The following is a 17,741-nucleotide window of genomic DNA, read 5'->3' as shown; positions in this document are numbered from 1 at the left end:
GGGTACAGGCTAACGAAAATTTTGTACCTCGCTACCAGCCTTCTACTAAAGTTTTACTACAATATTAACAAAACCTTTCATTAGAAGGTCTGGAGCCTACACAATACGTCAAACGCCTTCCCTGCTAGTAAAGGTCAAGAAACAAGCGAGTCTAAAGTGACATAGCGTGACCAGGTTAATTTGTGTACTATACTAGCAGGGGGGGCGTCTAACCCATTCATGTTACCCCCTTATACAGGCCAACCACGGCGCTTGGGAAATCTTTTGAAAGAGGAGGATATTCATCTCGGATATTCTTTTAATTAAATCCTGGTCTTTCGTTTAGCTAGTTCCCGCGGTAAGGTGGCCCCTGCGGCCCACCGAATAAAGCCCTAGAGCCCTAATAGCTGCTTTAACCCCTAAACGCGTATTAGCAATACTACCTCTAAACCCACTAGTAGCTCCACTAAGACGTATAAAGAAACTGAGCGCGAAGGTGTAAGAGGCCTAGCAGTTACTAAGGACACGAGCCCAAATATTAGTATAGTTTAAATAGTAGACAACCACACTATAAACCGGACTATAAGCTATACAGTATATACTGCCTCTATTCCCTATAGTAAGAGTCTCTACCTTACCTAAATATAAAGGAGGAGGTATTAATCGTAATGAATTTTATTAACTTATTAAAAGCCTTAAAGAAACTATAGTATAGTAGAGCAATATCATCATAAACCAGAATAGCATTATTAAGAGTATTAGAAATAACCTTATAGACATTAAATCGGAACAGCGAAGCCTTAAAAAGCAAAACGCCGAACTCTAAAAGGCTATCTAGTCCTTATAAGCGCAACTAAACACTCCCTTAGCTCTAACACAATCATAGGTATTAGTAGCGGCTAGTAAAGGTATAGCAGGGTTAGAGATAACTTTGCTATAAATAATAAGCGCCAGGAACCCTAAGGAACCTAATTAGCAGCTAGTAATAGATATTAGCCGAGCGGGTTTAGAGGCAATAGAGAGGGTAGCTACTACTAAAGTAGTAAAGTAAACTATTGCGTAAGGCATAAAGGATGTTAAGGGGCTTACGGGAGCTATACTTAAGGACTTCCGCGTATAGCGAATAAGCGACAGCGCGAGCATTATTAGATTCTTGGTGGAAAAAAATAAAGAAGCTGCGTTTAGGCAGACGACTGCTTAATAGCTTAAACCGTATATTTTTAGGGCGAGGCTTATTGGACCCAAGTGGTACGCGGTTAAGGCGGACTGGGTTAAAGTACCTTTAGCGATAGATATTAACAGCGGAAAAGTAAGTAAGTTAGCCATAGAGCGCTTTGGGGTAGAGAATGGTGTAGAGGTATATATAATAAGATGGCTCGGATAACTAAGGCCACGTGGCTAGCACGCGTTAGTAATTATTAAAGTGGCAATAAAAGAGGATATAGAGAAGCTGCTTATGTCGGACAACATATTATTTAGGGGAGGCGCGATTATTATATCACCATTTAAGGAGCAACGTACCCCTATAGTATGCTATAAATGCAGAAGGTTTAGATATAAGGCTAGAGACTACACGCGACCTAATATATGCGAAATGTATAGGCGGGAAGGCCATCTCCGGTGTAAGATGGTAAATCTATACTGCGTAAACTGCCAGGGTCCTTACTAAGCCTTGCACTATAAATGCCTAGCATATAGGAAAGAGATAGATAGGATTCTTGCACGATAACGCTATAAATAAAGAACTTCGGATCCTTTAGGCGAATATAAAGAAGTATAGGGAAGCGCAGTATACGCTATATAATAATAAAGCGCTAACAGACTTCCACTTTATTCTAGGCTAGGAGCCTTACTGCTTTCTCTTAAATAGGGAAGTAGTGCTAGCTGGCTTAAATCCCTAGTAGATAAGGTTCGTCCTAATAGGCAGGCAGTAGCGGTATCCCCTAGTTAGGTTATATATCTAGGCATCTAAAGAGCTAGCAGCTATACAGCTGTAGGTAGATTTAGTAGATATTATGGTGGTAGTGGCGCACGTCGGCCAAAGGAGACTTATAATTGTGTTAGTATATATTCCAGATAGATATTTAAGAAGAACTAAGGAAGAGAACCTAGAGGAGCTCTCTAGTAGGCTGGAGATGATTAATGGTCTAGTTTAGGGTGAACTATTACGCGACCTATATACCGAGGTGGTAATTATAGGCGACTTTAATCGGCATAATCTACTATAGGGAGGAAGTTATATTAGTACTATATTAACGTAGGAAGAAAGCGCGTTAATTATTAATTTTATAGCGGACCGGTTACTCCAGAGCCTGCTTTTAATAAAAGTACCTATATTTAAGAGCGACGCGGGGCGAATATTAATAATTAACCTTATACTTGCAACCCTAGGCCTAGTAAGTAAACTAGTAAAGTGCGCTATCTAGGAGTATAAGTATAGGTTAGACTATAGAGCCATTTATACTAGCTTTTAGGTTAATATAGACACGTAGGAGAGCTAGGAGAGGCTGCTTATTAAGAATATAAACTGGGATAAGATTTAAGAAAACGTGGAGCGATAGAAAGAGATAGAATTCCCTATAAAAGATATAGACGAAATAGTTAACTGCCTTAACAGGTAGGTTAATAAAGCCCTTAAAGTATACTGCTAGCGGGCTAAGCCATTACTATATATAAAAAGATGGTGGAACGAAGACCTTATAACGCTAAGGAAGTTATATATATACTAGAGGAATAAAAATAGCGCAATGCGGAGGTAAGGAAGGGACGACCCTAAACTATATAATATCGCAGCAAGAGCAAAGAAGCTCTTTTATAGGACTATTCGGTGATATAGAAAGCTCTATTAAGATAAATTCCTTAGTAACAGTAATAATATATAAAAAGCGTTAAAATACCTTAATCCGTAGGCTATATCCACATTCACAAGAATACCGCTAATTAAGAAGGATAGAGGATAGGGAGAGGTTGTTACGGAGAACCATAATATTGCAAGAGAACTACTCTAGGTATTCTTTCTAGCCCCACCACTGTGCAAATAAGAGGAGGAAACTATAATTAGCTATAACTAATTACCGTAAGAGCCTATCGCTAAATATAAGGTTAAGGTAGCTATATTTAGGGCTAGCCCAGATAAGGCTCCTAGAAGGGACGGCCTACCAGCTAGGGTATAGCGAGAGCTGTGGCCCGTACTAAGCGGTGAGATTACCACTCTCTTTACTAAATTACTTAAGACAGGAAAGGTACTATAGGAATAGAAGGTAGTAAAGATTATACTGCTATAAAAGCCGAAGTAGGGGGACTATATGGTAGTAAATAACTATAGGCCGATCTCCCTCCTCCCGACGCTAGGAAAAGCACTTAAATTATTAGTAGCGGAAAGGATAGTATACCTAGTAGAGGAATATAGCCTACTACCTAAGATACACTTTGGAGCTAGGAAGCAAAGGTTAATAATATATACGCTATTGTATCTCTATAAGGACGTATTTAGAGTATAAAAAGGAAAGAAGACGCTATCTCTAGTATTATTTAATATTAAGGGNGNNTATAATAATATGGCTATAGAGCCGGAAATTAGGAGATTACAGCAGCGTTAGATACCTTAGACAATTATATAATAGGTGTAGGACTTTTATATAAACCGTTAAGCCTATATCCTAGTTAACGGATACACATTAAAGGTATAAGCGCTCCCGCAGGCGGGCCTTCTATAGGGATTAGCACTAGCCCTAATACTCTTTTTATTCTTTAACGCGGATCTTATACAAAGCGCACCTAGAAATGGTAGCTCTATAGCCTTCGTTAATAACTACTTAGTATAGGTTATAGGCCCTATAGTAGAGGAAAACACGTAGATTATCTAGGGCGAGATTATACCAATACTTAAGAAATGGGAGAGGACTAGTAGAGCTTAATTTAAAGCAAAGAAAACGTTATTTATCCACCTTACTAAATATAAAGAAGCGGGTAGGGATACTACTACGCCGCTCTAATTTAAAGGAAAAGGAATCCCCCTAATATAGGAAGTTAAACTCCTTAGGGTGATTCTTAATAAGGAGCTATGGTTTAAAGTATACCTAGCGGATAAGGTAGGCAAGGCCACTAAGGTAGCGCTAGCGTTGCGTAGATTAAAGGGACTGTAGTTTAAGAGCGTTAAGCAGCTAGCTAAGAGCTTAGTTCTACTAGTAGTAGACTACGTATTGCTGATATAGTACCCGCTTATAATATAAGAGTTAAAGCAGCTCCTCTAGTAGGTGTAGAGGATTACGGCATAAGCTATTATTAGGGGGTTCCATACTATTGCTCTGCTAATAGCAGAGGTAAAAGTAGGCTTACTCCTTCTTAAGTAAAGGCTGTATAACCAGGCTATCGCGTTCTAGGTATTAATCTATAAACTAGGCAAATTATATCCTTATTAGATAATTTAAAGATAGAGGCTCTATAGATGGCACCAGTCGCCGCTCTAGAGGATAGTAGAGATATATAAGGATGTCTAGGTAAAGGGGGTGCTAGAGGTTAAACCGTATATATGCCCGCCGTGGGTGGTTAAGCCTAATATAGTAATATGCAAGGACAAAAAGCATACTTAAGCTATTATTAAAGACTATAAGCTAGGGTAGGTTGACATATACGTTAATATATTAGTGCGTAATAGTAGGGTAGGAGTTAGCGTATATGCTACGCTATCTAAAGCAACGCTTTTAAAAACGGTGGCGGGCTTTAAGCAGGCTAATGCCTACCTAATAGAGCTTCTAGTAATTAGCAAGGCAGCTAACTGGCCATAGGACCCCACATATACGGCTATTAACTAAGTAGGTTCCCCAATACCTGCTTTTAGTATAAGAATATTCTCCGACTTATAATTAGCGTTGCTATTAGTATAGAGCTAGAGGGCTAGAGCCTGCTAAGAAATAGTTATAAAGATCTTAAAGAAGCTCTAGCTAAACAATGTCACGCTATACTAGATTCTAGGCTACTTGGGATTTATAGGAAATAAGAAGGCCAATAAGCTTGCTAAAGTAGTGACAAGACTAGAGGGCGAGGAGCCACTATAGAGAGATGGCCTCCTATAGTACCTTGTAACGTAAGCCTTAAAAAGAGCTAAGATAATAATAGAACCGCTTCTATTAGGAAGATCTAATATAGGCAAGTTTATAAGGAAGATTAATACAGCACTTTACCTTAGAAAGGCTGTAGGATTATACCAGCAGCTAATTAGCTCTAAAGCTGCTATCCTTACGCAGCTATAGACCGGCAAGTTATTTCTAAAGGAATATCTCTATAAAATTAATATATTAAAGACGGCGTTATGCGACTATAGGCTTACAGAATTAATATAGCACTTCCTCTTTTCTTATAAGAGGTGGATATAGTAGAGGTTTAAACTAAGAGAGTAGTATAGAGATTAATTTGGGGATCTATTATATATATTAGGAGGCTACTTACACAGATAAAAAGGAGGTAGGAATATTAACGGCCCAATTAAGCGTTAGAAGCCAGACATTAGCGTAATTAAAGCTACGATTAAATTTGTAAAGGAGACTAGACGTTTACACCTAAGCATATAAGATATAGAGAGTATAAAAGCTGACGTTAATAAGCAAAAACTCTTAAGAATTCCCCCTCTAATTATCTAACCGAATATACCGCGAGCCTCCTCTACACATGCCTCTACTGGTGCGTTGCCAATTAAAAAGCGTATAATGCTAAAATAGCCCTACGGACACGAGGCGTCGAAAACTACTTACTTAGGCTCGCCTCTAAACTCCGACTTTCTTCTAATAGTAATACATTACTTTCCTTTATTTTTTCCTTGGTTAAGTAGGGTGTTAGGTAATAGATATATAGTTCTTATAGTTGGCTTCTGAACTAGAGCAAGTATGTTAATAGTAGGAAGTATTTAGTTAGCGCTCTGTAACGGCCTATACCCTAGATGGTGCATAGCCATAATAGAATATATATACATACATACATACGTACAGGCCAACCAAAATTTTGTACTAACGTGTTCCACCACTCATTTGTTAACCCCAGTCATTCGACACCCTACTAAAACCAAGACTGGTTTTCGCACGAAAACAATAATAACATTAACATAACCTGATTAATTACCTTAAAAAGAGGCTTGACTACATCTTGCTAAGCAGGCCTTTTAAGAGAATCAATTTTCAAGTCTTTTAAAGGCTGCAACCTCGTACGATGTCGAATGACTGGGGTTGACAAATGAGTGGTGGAACACGTTACCAGACTTTCTACCAAGCTTTTACTATTGCGCTAAACCACATCAACAAAACCTTTCGTTAGAAGCTGGAGCCTATGCGAGATTTTTTGGTACCAGAGGCTCGGCTAAGCGCCCGCTGAGTCACTCAATACCCCGTCGATATTCGTGCGGCTGAACAGCGCACGCCTTTGGCCCCTGAGTGACGCGCACAAGGGGTTTTTATGGAGGATGATGAGAGCACAGTTGAGTAGTGCAAGTGCGGTGAAAGGACCTATCCCTTAACCTGCAATGCCAAGCTGCACCGTGCACGAACACCGTACCGAGCTGTACGAAGAACCTCAGGTCACTGCAGTTCTCATCACGGAGGCTCGAACAAGAGCTTCCTATTGGCCAGATTCTTATCGATAACGTAGGACCCGAATCAGCAGGTTAAGGGATACCTTAACCCGTTTAGGCGAGCAGAGGAGTAGGCCCGTGCGCGAACACCAAAATCAGAACAACGCGTATCTACGGAAGCAGCAGTAAAAAGTTCCTGGGCCCCCTACGCTACTAATACGCCCTGGCTTGATTCGAGATGTCTTCAGCTGCACGCCCGATCGAGGTTCTGTATCTGTAGGTTCCAATAAGTGATTGCTACGGAGACAAATCAAAACACGAACAAAGGGAGTCTGCTTATGTAAGCAGGAAACGCGTGTAGACGCATGTGGAGGACTCTTCCAGAACCATCGTCATGGTTAACTAATCCGTGGGCGTCACTAAGGGGGGGCAGCCAAGGGAAGAGGCTCTCGCAAGGGCTCCAAAACGTTAATTGATCGTGTTTCCGACGTTGACTGACCGTATACAGATTTCCTGATCAGGCCTGGTACCTGTCTGCCTGCGCTGATGTATCTTTGACTGCTGGTCGAAGATGTCTGACGGGTGACTAATTCGATTTGGCTGCGACAACGTACGATCGACTGACGTCCAAATAGGGTATTAGGTCGGCCCGACCGAAAGCTCCGGTTGATCTGACCTGGCTGCAGAGGCGGCGTCCAATTGATCAAGATTTGGCTGAGGCTCTAGCTTAACTCAAGGTGTTATCCGCCACACGTACGACCGAGGCTTTACGCAGACAATTAATCAAGGCTCTGGCTGTGCAGTCGTTCGGTTAAAGCTCTGTATACAGTCGATCAAGGCTCTCGGTATCCTCCAAACGTCTAATCCAGAGACCTATCTTAAGACTTCCTCCCGCGAGCATTAACGGCAGTTCCCTCTAGACCACTACCACGGGCCCGACGCTTTTGTAGGACGTCTTTTACAGCTACTTTTCTTCCCTTCCTAAGCCGTCTTTTACTTCTTGGCTTCTTTTATCACTACCCTGCTGGCTCTACGCTTCACCAGAGTCATCCTTAATATCTTTAAGACCACCCAGTGGCGGCTTCTTGCTTCTGTCTCTTTGTATACTGCTTTACCGTTCTATGGCGCCTGGTCGCTGATATCATGCTGCTACCTTTATACAGGTCCCTTCCTTGCCGCGATGCCTGTTCTCGTCATGCAGCTGGCGCAATACTGAATTCGGATGGCAGTGGCAGTCGTGCTGCGATCAATCGTCGTTCGACTAAGGAACAAAGTCAGCTCGGTCGAAGGCTCTAATTTGACGACGTTCGATTGATTTGATTCAGTGACGGTGACGTGCTCTGGCTTGATACGATTCTTCGACTGACCGTAGCTCTGCATCTGTATACGACTGATCGTGGCTTCTGCGCAGTCGTTCGATTGATTAAGGCTCTGCATACGGCTCTGTGTCTGGCTCTGTATCGTACAATCGATCAATTGAGGCTCTCTCGGCATCCGTTCTCATCGTGCAGCTGGTGCATCACCGAATTCCAGGGGCGGTGTAGAATTCTGCTGGCTCTGCTGCTGAATGGACCGATCAGGATTTTTATGCCCAGCATGGAAAATCGCTATTGGCTCAGTGACAGGCGGTGAGCGGAACTGACATCTTTGCTGGACGATTCTAGATACTCATACGCAAACATTCTCCTGCCTTTACCTTGCTGTCAGCACGTATCGGATTCTTGTAATTAAAAGGGCAAATAAGAAATAAAGAAGTAAATAGAAATAACGGGTGACCGAAAGAGCTTTAGGAAATATGGTGAACAAGCAAACAGATTGCACGGCTGTCGTCTACGTCTCCCCACCCTAGAACTTAACTGTCCCCTAGCCAAATGTTTCATACTCGGTCTGCAAAACGGTCGTTCTGGAATGTGACTCGGCCTGTGAGACGGCTTCTTCCAGGGCTTCTTCTTCCGCGGAGAGTTCCTCTATCTCTCGGCTTTCTCTAGCTGGACGATCCTCTTTGCCGCTACCCCTGCTGCCTCGTCTGCCGACCTCGCTGTCCTTAGCCTCGTCCTCACTTTTCCCACCCCTCAACACACCACCACCAGCACGTCTTCCTGCCGGGGCATATCGCGTAGCCCCGCATACGGGCCCCGTAGCTGCCGCAGCTTGTCGTTTCCTGTCAACTCCGGGCCGTCGATTCATTCTCGTTCCTAGCTTCGGCTGTCTCATCCGCAGGCCGTGACCTAATCTGGATGTAATCTCCCAGTCGTACATTCTTTTCCTGCGGCGGAGCCTGCGGCACCCGTTGCGGAGCCTGCTACGGCTTAATGGTTGGCCTGGTCACACGGCCGTCTTTAAGGTCAGGCGATTCTAATAGTAGTCCTCCTAGTTTAGACTTATTTCCTTCTTACTACCGCTGTCATGAGAGGCAGTAAAGTTCATTCGTACCATAGGGACCTGTTTCTGCGTCTGTCCTTGTCCTCCCCTTGCCTGTCCATCTAAGTCTATTCCTTGGTACGCACGAAGCCAGTTCTTAATATCCTTTAGCCGTCCTTCATTGACAAGCTACGGAAGCTCAAGTCTAGGCTGATCGCGCGTCCTAGCTACTAGCCTTCCTCGATTAGATAGATGTACAAGTCCTTGCTAAATAAGATCCCTCAGCCCTTGGCATTCGTGCTCGGTAAAACGGTGACTTCCTCCGCATCCAAAACAGGTCTACCCGCCTGGTCTAGGCATGCCATCCTGCTGCGGCTGTCTAAGAGCGGTAGGATCTTGCGGCGGTTAAGACGATGTTACTACTGGAGACTGTCGACATATTCAAGGCTACTTATCATAATTGTGAGTGCTCGGACTAGGCCAGTCGCAGGGTTTACCCCGTCGTCATGTCTCGTGACAGCGGATTTTCTAATAAAATTCTAGGCGTCGGCAACAAAGGCGCCGGAGGCTACCATCAGGAAAGCTGCGTGAAGTTTAGCTTCGAGCCAGTATGCGGTGGTTGTGATTCTTCTGACTGCTACTGAGTAGAATGTAAGAGTATAAGACGGTGATATTTCTATTTCCGCATCATGCTGGTCTGTAGCTTGTCTATTCGATATTGGGCGGATTTGCTTTTCGTTACAATGTGCGTATTTCTCGCGCTCAAATGGTCTGCCCTGACTGGCTTACTTTCTATTACCCGGCAAAATCAACCTAAATTAGGTTAACGAAACCTGGATATCGCTGTGAAGGCGGGCATTATTGCGCTGTTACTTTCTGGCTTAATTTTATATTCATCTATAAAGCAATGGCAGGTGTACTGAATAGATGTCGGTCTTGAGGATGCTGGGTTGTGATATTAGGTATTTCTTCACTGATGAACGGCTTTTCAACTCCTGAATGACCTCAACTCAGGCGAAGTTCCCGCCGTCGTGTTTTCAACTCTCCCATTCCCTGGCATTACACTGGCTTCTCACACAACGCAACACAGGACCTCATCACGCAAGCGCCGTGCCATAGCTTCAATCATAAGGCGATATCTCACTATCGTACACCGCATCCCCCTCAGACCATCCCTATTCCTCCCCCCCAAAAAAAAGGTATCTACAAGAAACCAAAAAGCCCCTATCCCACTAACAAACCGTCTTGTAAATCTTCTTCCACCTGGGCCACTTCGCCTGCTCAGCCCTCTCCTCCGCCAACAGCTCCGCCAGATTCAACTCGCGCTTCCCACTCGTGACATCAATCTCGTGCACACGCAGAAACCGCGTCTTATACGCAATCTTATACACGATGTAGCAGATTAGCACGATGGGGAAGGCGAGATACGCCTCGAACCAGCTCTGGACGCGCTCACCCGCCGTCATGTCCGCGTAGCCGACGGGCGCGAAGCCGGTCCAGAACTGCGCGATCAGGATGAGGATGTTGAAGATGAAGCCGACGTAGGAGCCGTAGACGGTGGCCTGCGACTTGTACGCCAGCTCGTCGAGCGTGTGGCCCTGCAGCTTCCAGGCGCGCCGGAACCGGATGTGGCACAGGCAGATGGAGGCCCAGTTGAAGATGGCGGCGAGGCCCGAGATGGCGAGCATCCAGTTGAAGGCCTGCGTGCGCGTGTCACTGCCCGCCGCGACGATGTAACAGATGAAGCCGAAGGCGGAGGAGAAGAGGATGGCGACGAGGGGCCGGCCGGAGCGGTCGATGTAGCCGAGGATTTTGGGCGCTTGGCCGCGGTCGGCAAGCGCGGCGAGCGTGCGGGATGAGCCGTAGATGGAGGAGTTGCCGACGCTGAGGACGGCGATCATGATGACTACGTTCATGATTGAGGGGACTACGGAGATGCCGGCGTTCTTGACGGCGATGACGAAGGGGGAGGCGTTGGCGTCGGAGCTACCGCCGCCGTTGAGGAGATCGGGGTCGTTGTAGGGGACCAGGCAGCCGACGATGGTTAGGGAGACCATGTAGAACTGATTGCTTGTTACTAACAGGTTTTGTCGGTATATTGCGGGAACTTCCTATAGACTTACCAGGCAGATACGCCAGAACACTTGCTTGACAGCTGTAGGAAGTGTTTTGCGTGGGTTCTCGGTCTCAGCTGCGCAAAGCCCGACCAACTCGGTACCTGAGAAAGAAAAGGCTGCGGTGATGAACACGGAGCAAAGACCCTTGAATCCATTGTGGAATGCTCCAGGATCATACCTGAATAAGGTTTAGAAATATACTAATTTATACTACCCTAACACGCTTACCAGTAGTGGGCTCCCATATATTGGCGATGACCGGGCACACCTCCAGTATCAATGATTATACCGAGAATACTATTTTTAGTTATGACCTCGAGTCTCGAATGCATAACACATCCGGGCGAACTCACATGAACCCAATCACGGCGATGATCTTGATGATTGAGAAAACGAATTCTGCTTCACCATAGCCTCTAACACCAAAGAGATTGATGCTAATGATGACGAATAGGAATATTGTCACCCATGCGGCACCATTGGTATCTTTAGCACCAGGCCAGTACGACACAGTGATAGATGCAGCGACGATTTCAAGCGGTAGCGTGACAAGCCAGGAGAGAGCGTAGCTATTGAATAATCACGGTTAGTTTTGGGCTCTTGGTGAGCTTACGATTTAAGGATATGTGATTCCACAAGTATCAGGTGTTTGCTCAGGTAATAGGACTCGAGATAGATGTAACACTCACTTCCAAGCCATGGCGAATCCCCACGCCGGATCAATGAATCGGCTCGCGTAGATAGCAAATGAGCCTGCCACGGGGAAAGCAACAGCCAGCTCACCAAGAGCATGGACTGTACAGAACAGCATTATTCCAATGAGACCGTAGGCGATGATGAGGGACGCGGGACCACCCTGTGCAAGAGCGGACCCAGAACCGACGAATAAACCAGTTCCTACAAGGACCAGCGATCAGTATTGATTTAGTTACGAGAGGCCAAGACCTTGGGGTGGATGAGGTATTTCGTACCAATTGAGCCACCAATTGCAATCATCTGCAAGTGCCGGTCCTTCAGCTTCATAGCCAGCGCAGGCTCCGCAGGAGGTTGATCTGGCAGCGGCTTTCCTTCAGCATCGGTGGCTTCGGTGACCATACGCGCATTTGGATTCCTCTTGAAGCTATCCACGAATAGACTGAACTTGGTGCCTTCCTTGGTCTCTGCCGTCGAGCCATAGTCGTACTGCGGGGGTCCAGCAGGATTCTCGTTCTTCTCCAGGTCCTTGTCCATGGTTGCTTAGTTGTTGCGGCGTGCCTGCCTGAGTCGGTAAGGCTAAGAATGGTTCACGAAAGACTCGCAAGGCCTGCCAACTCGCAGCAGCACCGAGCACGCGACAGGATTTATATGACGGCGAGCGCATGATGTGAGAAAGGCTCTGATTGCAACGTTGAAATCCTGCCTATGACGACAACCGGCCCAAAGCGCCCTGTTGCAGGTGGCTTCCTGCACTTGATAAGGGAGGTAGGGCGGTCTTTGGCTCAGCAGCCTGTGTTTGCAGGCCTCCCCCACACTTTAAGATCTTTGGAAGGGAGCCCTACGGTCAGAAGGGCCAATGGTGGTGAGGTGCATTTTCTGGAGTACCGACTTGCTTATCAGTTGCACCGTTGGGATCTGCGATGCGCGCCTCCATCGGCGGGTCATGGCAAGCTTTAGAGGGGCAGATTGGCAGGCCAAGCTTGACGCTGAGTGGACGGAGAGGCGCGACTAGCCTGTCACGGCAGTGAAAACTTTTTCGTGGCGGCGAGTCTGAGCTTATCCGGGAGATGCGCCACTAGTTGACAATGGATGGTTGATGGGGACGAAGAAATCTTAAATTATCATGTTGGGTGACGTAACTGACTGGAAAAGTCTCAGCGTCTCGGCACTGCAAGGGCACGAGCTACGCTTCTCTGGGACTGCTTAACGAACGCCACCATGCATTTGCCTGCGGGGATTCGACAAAATCTTGGAAAAAGCAGTAGGATCTGTGATAAATTTTACCTGCAGAGCTGACGTGCGAGGAGCTTTTTGCCAACACCGGCCTAGCGAAGCAGCGCGAACTGTTTGCCGCTCCGAGCAGATCAATGTGTGCTGAACTCCAAGGTAGCATACTGGTAGCATAAACGAGAAAGAGTATGAAACTTCACCATTTTCACCATCTGCTCCCGCCACCCGTGCGTGGTTTTACTTATTGCGCTAGCCCCTGGTGGATGAGCTTCGGGCAGTGTGATTTCTGACTAAGCAAGGTGCGAATTTCCTACTTTCCGCGTCTGGACATCTCCCGGAACTTTCAAGCAAAGTGGCGTCCGGAGTACCCTCCAGTTCGTAACGTGGGGTGCCCTACTCTTGCAGCTAGAGAAGGATATAGTTCTTCCCCCTCCCGCCTTCCGCCTTCGCCGACAGGACCGGAGACTTGCTAATGACATGATTCTTCCTTTATTCTCTGAAAATCGACAACAAATTGAATAAAAACACATCCATGCAGAACACGATAAATTTGCAATCATGGGGCAGCGAAGCATGCTTCTAGAGTCTCATGATCGTGTAGCCTGAGTGTTGGGTAAAGCAGAAAGCGAATCAAATGGGTTGCCGATACGCTGCAAGTAATGCTCTCAACAAGTCAACTGGAAACCATGAATCCCCTTGGTATTCAATAGTTGACTTTCGAAGACCAGAACCGTCCAGCTAGGTATCTTGGACTCCTGAAGTATGGTGTAATGATTGTTTCGATGTGATGCTTGCTTGAATTTTCACCAGGGGAAAATCAGATAATGAGGTACTCTTTCTCCTTGTGACCCATATCTAGAGTCTCACCGTTCATTATTCCGTTGATGTAGCAATCCCCTACTAAACGGAAATATGACGTCCCCTTGACTGGACGAATTATGAATGGGGTGCGAGCACCATAGAAGATAACAATCTGGTCTTTCCGCCTCATGGTGTCAGGGCCAATCCCCATATAACGCGGTTCCTCACATAGGAAGAAGCAACGTCCCGAAGTGCCGCCAGGACCGCCCATAGTCCTAGTAACCAGCCTAGCGTATCTTCTCGCTTGATGAGTGTAAGTGATTTTGCCTTCCAGAGAAAGACTCTTTGCAGGACGTGGTCTATCCTCTTTTCGGACAAACATTCGCATCTCCTCCGTAAATCTGCTAATATCCTTAAAACCTTCACCAATCTCCTTGGCTTGCTCCTCCATTTCTGCACTGGATCCCTCCAGTCGAGATTTCATTGATAACGACGGACCGTAATCAGCAACGATAGTTCGAGCAAAAGCCATCCAGTAGCTCTCATACCTCCGCCGTGTCCTGTATGTGTCCGGATGTCCGTCCCGGTACCATTCCTCTTTCGGAAGCCAGAAGGGAATCTGCGTGTGTATTTTCTCGGGCTCAGGAATCTTGAAGCCGCCTGGATTTGTCCTCTCGAAAACTTCACTAAATTCAAACCCGACGACACGCAAGAAGGGTACATTGCTTTTCGGCCGTACGTGGATTGACACCATTTGCCGCATCGTCTTAGTATCGAAGCCGGCATGAAACTTTGGTATGTTCAAGAGAGAGTTGAACAAAGGCGGAACTCTCCACTCAGGAACCCAAGAAAACTTGGCTCTGCGTGCATCATCGTTCGGTGGTTGAAAGGCGGCCCCGCAGTGCAGAAGCTCTAGATGATCGTTGAAACGCTCAAGAATTGTTTTCGCAATATGAAAATAAAACTCATAAGTTGGCATCTCTGTTACCTCCTTTTTGTCTTTGATAAACTGCTTAAAAAACGACCGGTCAAGCTTAGGCAGATTCGAAAGCCCCGCAATGGCTGTGATACGATCTTTGGCCTCAGAGCAATCTGACTCATGAAACTCGGTAAGAAGATCCAAGACTGGGATTGCACTCATTTCCCGAAGGCGGTAGATTGCCGATATAGTGGAAAGTGCCGGTTTGTAGATCCGATTGGGATGCTGATTTAATATCTCGACAGCCAATGCGAACTTGCTCCATCTTATTGGATCGTGAGGTCCACAATACACTAAAGCATCTCGAGAAGCTCCAACTTCTTGTATCACCCAACGGCGAAGGAACCATGGTCGGTTTACAGGGTGAAAGAATCGCTCCAGAGCGTCAAGCCTTCGGTGTTGAAAGGTCTCGTCGAGAGAATCATCAATCATCCTTGCTAGATTCTGAGGCGAGAGAAGTTCAACTTGCCGGCGGACCGTCTTCTTGCTAAGCCGATCGAAAAATTCCAGGCAGATCCTCCCCTCTTCACCTGCCCCTCCAAGCCAAATCAGGACGTTGCTAGCTTTGGTGTAGATCTCTTGTATGTTGGGAATTTGGTAAAACTTCTCCTCTGTGCTCTCCTGATCAAGACAGACGGCATCTGCCCAAAGAAGCCGAATTGCGTTGGACCTCCGAAACCTTCGTAAAGCCGAATCCAGGTTTGCAGTAATTGCAATATACTCCGAATCGCCATATCGAGTTGGTGCTACCCCTCTATGTAGTTCGTAGAGAGCTTCATTTTCGGGAATGACATAGAGCTTCTCTGGGTCTTCTTTTGTGCCCCATGCATACGAGACGGCTTCATAGGGGCCATAAGGCTGTGTGAGATCAACATGAAACAGACTGCATAGCAGGTCTGCATCCGGGTCCGGGGAAGGATAGAGTTTGATGAGTCTAATTTCATCTTTTCCAAGTCTCTTGTATTCGTGATTCAATTGGCGTATTGGAGGGTGGTCCTCTTCGATAATTTTAGAGATGTGGTCGTCACTCCTGAACGGATAGAACCCTTTTCCTTCTTGGGGAGGCCGCTGAAGATATCTTTCTGGGGTTTCCAAGTCGAAGAAATCCTCCACTTCGCTATCGTTAGTCTCAGGCCCAACCCAGACCCGGCTTGGGCTCGAAAGGCGCTCTTTGCGCCCTTGGTAGACCCCATTTTCCCACGAGCGATTGTCGTCTCGGGTTTCCCTGACTTCCCCGGGTTTTCTCTTCTCCTGCGTTCTGCTCGTTTCCACCCTTATATATTCATACGAGATTGGGCTTCCGTGGTAGCTCATTGCTTGCAGTAGGCGACGGACAATTGACTCAAAGGAAACCAAGAAACCCAAGGCTAAAATGAGGATCCTACCCAGATCCCACCGGTGAGGCGAGGATACAACGCCGCACGCCCCGCATGGTCCAGGTCTTTGACGAGCGCCACGAACAATTAGCCAGCCAAACAGCTAAAGAGGTCATTCTCGTGATGCAACTTAGCGCGCTAGATTCTAAATGGGGCAGCTAATAAGGGGCCGGCTGCTAAAATAAGCTCTAGCCTAGAAGTTGAAGCCGTCGACTGAGCCTTGATCAACACCAGGTGGCTTGACGCCGTCGCATACACCCTGGCTTGTAGATTCGCATAAGATCGATCATAAAAAGCCTCCCTACAGGGGCCCCTTACACATGTATAACGCAGGCTTAAAATACTTCGTAAAATAAGGCAGTATTTTAAGCCTGCGTTACCTCGCTTATATACCTATATCAGGTAAAGTTACTCAGTGATCGTCGCTATTGATCGGGCCATGATTATTGTTGTGGAGACTTGACGTCTTAACAGCTCCTTCTTACTGCCCTCATTTTCCTTATGATGTCACGATCGTTGTTTTGTTACCACAAGAAGCTCAACGTAAGATAGGCTTATTATACGATTTTAAAACCTCAAAAAATATAAGGCTCGGTGCCAGCTCGTGCAGGAAGCTAAGCATGGCTCCCTTGTAGAGTCTTTCGCCCAAATCAGCAGGCTCGGTGGGTTTGCACAGAACAAGGTGAGTGGGGGATTTGAAGCTACTTGGTAGATTTGAAGGATAAACCGCTTAGAGCGACAAAATCAGAGAGCATTTCTGCTTCGTACTCAAGATCAGTATGATCTGCGACATTGCGTTTGCGTTCTTTCAGAAGCGTGTCCCCGATAGGTAGTTCAAGTAGCCCAAGATCGAGATGTGTAATGCTTGACGCAGAGTTTTGACATATATGCAACACAAACTCGCGAGAAATATATCCCCTGAGTCTGGCCTTGCGGAGCCTGTTGATTAGATCAAAGGCCGATGGCTGGACAGAATCCAGCGGATCGCCATGGTTGTTCTACTCTCCAATCAAACCAATGAATTGTAGATTGCTGAAGGAAGCGAAAGGCGTTCCAAATGTCTCGAGGAGATTTGTTATGGTGTCCCCATTCCTTATCATGAATGATGTCAGGAGTATCTCTAGTAAATGGTTCAAAGGTGAGACAGAGGTAATGCGTGAGCTTGGAAAGCTTCTGCCACCGCCGTGGAAAGTTTCTACGAAATTCTTAGCATATTTGTAGAAACTTGGCGGTCCTTTCGGTTCTTTCGCGTTCTACTTGGTCATATATCAAGCTGGAGAGCGAGTTCTCAGCGTCCATATAGAACCATTTCTCGTCTTGCATCCCAACATATCCATTACAATCTTTATGAAAGCCCGGCTTGTGGGGTTTAATAGATATTCAGAACGGTGGTTCGACGAGGCTGTGGGAGTATTTTGTTGCTTGCATAAGCCTAGTAAGGTCATGGCGACGGAAATGGGCTGCTATCTGCAGGTTTAGCTCAGTCGATAGGTCTTTGATCGTACAAGGCATTTTGGGGGTTTACCCGTCAAATAAACTGGAGCTTAGGAATAATTGACTGGGTGTTGGGAATGTGAGGGTTTTGGAGAATGGCCCATCGTGATCGTTCATGCTCGGCTATATTTGGAATAGCTGGAGCATAG

General features: G+C 46.1%; 2 protein-coding genes across 2 annotated transcripts; both read right to left on the bottom strand.

Moving 5' to 3' along the window:
- Positions 1–9,775: 9,775 nt before the first annotated feature.
- On the bottom strand, positions 9,776–12,659 carry K441DRAFT_619013 (amino acid permease). The gene is made up of 6 exons (XM_067645854.1): positions 11,988–12,659; positions 11,706–11,913; positions 11,370–11,585; positions 11,245–11,313; positions 11,023–11,194; positions 9,776–10,962 (listed from the first exon to the last, which is right to left on the bottom strand). Exons 1-6 carry the CDS (start codon positions 12,244–12,246, stop codon positions 10,132–10,134), a joined length of 1,755 nt encoding a protein of 584 aa, XP_067499343.1. The 5' UTR covers positions 12,247–12,659; the 3' UTR covers positions 9,776–10,131.
- Positions 12,660–15,004: 2,345 nt separating this feature from the next.
- On the bottom strand, positions 15,005–15,694 carry K441DRAFT_421642 (uncharacterized protein; the record flags this gene model as incomplete). Its single annotated transcript, XM_067641547.1, has 2 exons — positions 15,005–15,442; positions 15,515–15,694. Coding segments are annotated over 2 exons (618 nt in total), but the record flags the coding sequence as incomplete, so codon positions are not given.
- Positions 15,695–17,741: the final 2,047 nt, after the last annotated feature.

Source organism: Cenococcum geophilum (genome assembly GCF_001692895.1).
Source record: "Cenococcum geophilum 1.58 unplaced genomic scaffold K441scaffold_53, whole genome shotgun sequence".
Lineage (NCBI taxonomy): Eukaryota > Fungi > Ascomycota > Dothideomycetes > Gloniales > Gloniaceae > Cenococcum > Cenococcum geophilum.
This window is presented reverse-complemented; position numbering and strand designations above follow the sequence as displayed.